Below are 5031 nucleotides of genomic sequence, written 5' to 3'. Positions count from 1 at the left end.
GCTGCCTCTTGTCTCGGCGTGGTGGCTGCTGGACACCCACGCGCAACTGAACAACAAAACCACGTGCTGGCAGCCGGCAGGATTCAGCAATCCACATCACCACCGTACAACGGTACTACAAAGCGACTCATCGGCCCTGAAAACAAAACAGGTGAAAAAATGCTGGATAGCTTTTCGTGCGAAATCGTGCTTCCTACTATCGACTGCCGTGTGGATTTGGTCACCACACACCATAATTTGGTCGCACCTCACTTCATTCACCACAACAAGAGGGTCGCCATGAACCAACAAGTATGAATGAACACATCAATAGAGACATATACAATGCAACAGCAGAGTCTGAATGAAAGAAATCTGAATATCGATGCATATATCAACACGGTTCGAATAGTAGAACCCCAATGTAACTAGGTATGGTAACATCGCTAACAAAGAACCAAACGAACGAGTAATCGACCAATCGACAGTATGTGCATAGCTACGAATCCAACTAGTACTAGCAGTAGATGCGAAAATCTCTACTACCAAGATAAACCACGGCGGGCGACGCACATCAGCAAGAGCATCGCGCAACCAACCTACGCACCAAGGAATCGAATCGAGAGAACGGATCAGATCAGGTTCCCCAATGGTGGAGAATCGAATCAGAACCAGACTTTGCACTCCGTGGGCTTGAAGGCGGGGGCGTTTGCGGCGGCGGGGGCGGGGAGGGAGAGCGGGCAGCTGATCCTGGCGCGGGGCCCGGGCACCTTGAACGCCCACACCTTGACGCGGAGCTTGGCGTTGAGCTTCACCTCCACCTCCACCGCGCCTCCCGCCAGCTGCGACCTGAGGTTGGCCTGCGTGACGTCCCCCTCCAGCACCTGCTGGCCGCCGAACGCCGGCTTCACCTCCGTGGACGCCTGGTGGCCCTGGAAGAAGGGGTCGAGGGGCGCGAACCCGAAGCGCTGGCCGTCGAAGAGGGCGAGGGCCTCGACGCCGTCGTAGTAGAGCCCCACCCGCTTGTTGGGGTTGCGCACGGTCATGGCGAGGGTGAGGTTGTACTGGAGCAGCGCGGGGTTGGCCTGGGAGAGCTGGAACTGGGCGAGGGAGGCGGAGTCGACGGTGGCGGCGATCATCTGCGGGCGGAAGAGGAAGTAGAGGATGAGGGCGAGGACGCCGGCGGTGACGAGGAGCGAGACGAGGATGCTGCAGAGGCAGCTGAAGAGGCCGCACGCCAGGCACTTGAACGGGCAGCACAGGCACGACGCCGCGCGGCTCCCCGAACCCATCCTGGCGAGCTCGACGGTGAGAGCTGGTGGTGCTGACTGCGGCGGTTGTTGGACGGGAGGGAGGGAGGGGATTCCGGCGGCGACGGCGAGGAGTAGATTAGATTGGTTATTAGTTGGATTGATCGATGGTTTGCGGCGAGGCGGGTGGATGGGATATAAGTAGCAGCATGCGGGGATTGGAGACGCGGTTGGGTTGGGTAAGCAAGCGCGTGGCGACGACTCGTGTGAGCTTGATTGTGCGTGGATTTTGGGGTGAGTTCCCTTCCTTCCTTTCCTTGTGAGTTTTGGTGGGATTTGTGAGGTGAATCGCGGTGATTTGTGGATGGTTTTGGGTTGGAAGGAAGAGGGGGAAGGCGCAGGGAAGAACACGTCCGGAGGGGACGCAGCTTGAGTGACTTCATGAAGCCAAGTCTCACCGTAACTTAGACCCCCTCTATCAACCATCCATTAAACATCGACGTACAGAATTGATCCTTATTTTCAATGAATTTTTTAAGTGCTCAAAAAAATTGAAAAAAAATCCAATAAATCATGAATGTTTCGTTTAGTATTCTGTGAAAATTTCAATCCATTTGGATGTATCGCTTGTGAATACACATTTTCTACTTATTTGAGCTCAAAGGGCTATTTAATCACAAACCATACATTCAAATTGGTTGAAACAATCCCATAATACAAAACAAAACATTTATGATTTATTAGAGTTTTTCCAATTAAATTTGAGAAGGTGCGGGAGTTGCTGCCGCCCCCATCTCCTACCGTTGTTGCGTGGAGAGGAGACGCACTCCTCTCCCGCCCTGGTCAAACTGGTGGCCGGGGCTATTCTGGTCATTTGTTGTGGGACCCATCTAGCATAGGGCAAAAGACCCGCAAGTTTCCTCTGCATCCGTCTGCGTACAGGGGACCAATTCGCGGAAATGGATGCGGGAGGCCGCCATCCAACGATGCATGCATACATTTCAAATACTTCTGAACAAACCGGATGAAACCCATGCAAATAAATGGGATTTCTTATAAACCAGATGAAATTCATTACATTTTGGACATATTGTAACAAAAATAAATAAAACATGTGCACGTCCGGTCGCACGGAGTTCCACTACCACGACATGGATACACTATACTAGTGTATGGCCAACCGTCGCAGACCCTATTGTCTTCCCCATGTCCCGCAGCCCGCTTGTCGGACTGCCGTGAGCACCGGAGGTATATCCTCCCCCGTATCTTTCATATGTCCGGTTGTGTCGCTCATCGGAGTGGCAAAGGGGGGTATTTAGCGGGAGGGGATTGGGGGCTCCGCATCCGTGAAGCCGAGGCAGGGGTAGACAATGGTTTGCGCTGAACTGGGCAAGACACCGGTTCCCACATTACAATGGAACTAGTGAATCGTTTGGACTCTTCATTTGTCGCTTCACAACGATAAGAAGGCAAGCAGACCCCTAGAATGAAAGACAAGTTTGCTACATAGGGTGTTAGAGGATATACTGTTACCCTAAACATTTTTTTATTCGTCTAAAACAATTTTGAGTTGAAAATTTTGTTTGAAAAATATCGATATTTTTTATATTTCTGGAAACCGATTTTTCTGGTCCCACCCTAAAAAAACCAATACAAAAAAGAACCTTGTTCAAACCAACCAACAATGTGTATTTTGACTTCAAATCAATTGTTCTGGTAAAAAATGTAGTCTATCTCAATTGTCCACAATTAATGACAAGTTTTGTAGCGGATAGCGCCTAATGTGTGCGAGGGAGGTCTTGAATTAAAACTCTGCTGAGCACAGAACTTTTTATTATATTTCTATTCATTATCTGCCACTGACAGGTAGGACCCACATGCAGGTAACACTAGTAGAAAAATGGTCAAATGTGAAGCACAATAGTGCCGGTTTGAATTTCAGCCGGCACTAATGTGTACATTAGTGCCGGTTCGTGGCGGCGATCAATAGCACTGGTTCGTGGCGAACCTTTAGTACAGGTTCATGCCACGAACCGGTACTAAAGAGGCTGTGTCAGCCTGCGGTCAGGCTATGGCCCCACCATCACCATTTAGTGCCGGTTCGTACCACGAACCGGTACTAATGAGGTTATGGCAAGCTGTTTTTAGTCCCACCTCGCTCCCCTAACAAGCCTTTTACCACCTTAAATATGTTATTTCTCAAACTATCACAAGCACTTGGTCTTCATTGAACTCTATGTGTAGAATTTGTGGCCGCAATATGAGTCTTCATCGGTTTATAAATCGTTGATGACTCATATTGACAATTCAGATTGTACACACAAAGATTATTGATGATCAAAGTATTTTTGATGTTACAAGATCATATTGACAATTTAGACTGTAAAGAAATATAAGATCATGATCTAAATGCTCTTATATTTTTTGCGTTCAGTATGCACCAACTGCTAGGCGGGAGGAGCTGTTTAGTACCGGTTCGTGGCGAACCTTTAGCACCGGTTCGTGCCACGAACTGGTACTAATGAGGTTGTGTCAGGTAAGGCTGGGGCCCCACGAGCACCTTTAGTACGGTTCATGGATGAACCAGTACTACAGTTTCTTAGTAAGCTGTTTTTTAGTCCCACCTCGCGAAGAGAGAGAGACTAGGAGCGGTTTATAAGCCCTGAGTGCAGAGACGATGAAGAAGAGGCTCAATGCTCACGTTGCTTAGCTTCAAGCCTTCAGGAATATGGTAGACTGCACGGAGCTATGCGCAGTGCAGTTTACACTATTCCGAAAGGCTTGAAGCAAATTAACGAGCATTGCACCTCTTTTTTATTTTTAATAACTTATTACAACTCCGGACTTCTTCTGTTATGGCAAAAACTAATTGCACGTTGGCATTTCTTTTTTTAAAACTTTGGTTATAACTCCAGACTTTGACCATCAAGTTTTGCAGAAAAGAAAAAATAGCAGGAAAAAAAACTATAGCTGAAAAGAAAAAAAAACTATATAAAATGACCGTGAAATTGAAAATCACTACAAAATGAACTCTGAAAATGTTGAATTTTGGCAAACTAGATGAAAAACTACTCAGAAATAAATACAAGAAAATAAATATAACAGAAAAGAAAAAACTATACAAAAAACTACGCAGAAATAAATAGAAGAAAATAAAACAGAAAAGAAAAAAACTATAAAAAAATTGGGGCGCTGCCCTGTGGGCCTGCTAGGCCACGGGCGTGCAATTACAGGCCTTAAAGGCCCAGCAGACTCACAGGGCAGCGCGCAGAATTTAGGCAGACAAGCCTGCTATATAGAGGAGTTCAACGAGGTAGCCCCGGCTGGGTTTATAAACCAGTGCGGCTGCCCTTCGCCCGGCGAGGTGGGACTAAACTCTGGGGTGGCAGCGCGAGGCCTTTAGTACCGGTCGGTGGATACAACCGGTACTAAAGATCACTCTTTAGTACCGGTTGGATCCACCAACCGGTACTAAAGGCCTGCTCTTCCCGCCTCTTGGCCTGGCCAAAGTTGGCCTTTAATACCGGTTGGTGGCTACTACCGGTATTAAAGGCCCATCCTATATATATAGCACTTACGAAAATTTCAGTTACATCTCCCACTTTCGTCTCCAACCTCTCGACATCGCCGCGCGCCGCTCGATCCCGTTGTCGCCCCCCGTCGCCCGTCGTCCGTCGTCGTCGTCGTTGTCCCCGCCGCCGCCCGTCATCGTCATCGTCTCGCGCCGCCGCCCCGAACGCCGCCGTCGTCCGTCGTCGTCGCCGCGGTCCCGTACGTCTCTCGCACCCGCGCGCCGGCGCCC

General features: G+C 48.9%; 1 protein-coding gene across 1 annotated transcript; it reads right to left on the bottom strand.

Moving 5' to 3' along the window:
- Positions 1-340: 340 nt before the first annotated feature.
- On the bottom strand, positions 341-1657 carry LOC119366481 (NDR1/HIN1-like protein 2). Its single transcript, XM_037632222.1, has one exon. The coding sequence runs from the start codon at positions 1269-1271 to the stop codon at positions 645-647; it is 627 nt and encodes a 208-aa protein (XP_037488119.1). The 5' UTR covers positions 1272-1657; the 3' UTR covers positions 341-644.
- Positions 1658-5031: the final 3374 nt, after the last annotated feature.

This window comes from Triticum dicoccoides, chromosome 2B (genome assembly GCF_002162155.2).
Source record: "Triticum dicoccoides isolate Atlit2015 ecotype Zavitan chromosome 2B, WEW_v2.0, whole genome shotgun sequence".
NCBI classification, from domain to species: Eukaryota; Viridiplantae; Streptophyta; class Magnoliopsida; order Poales; family Poaceae; genus Triticum; species Triticum dicoccoides.
The sequence above is the reverse complement of the archived record's forward strand: the minus strand, read 5'-3'. Positions and strand labels throughout refer to the sequence as shown.

Coding starts and splice junctions, on each gene's coding strand:
- LOC119366481 (XM_037632222.1), bottom strand. CDS start 1,271: ATGGGTTCGGGGAGCCGCGCGGCGTCGTGCCTGTGCTGCCCGTTCAAG.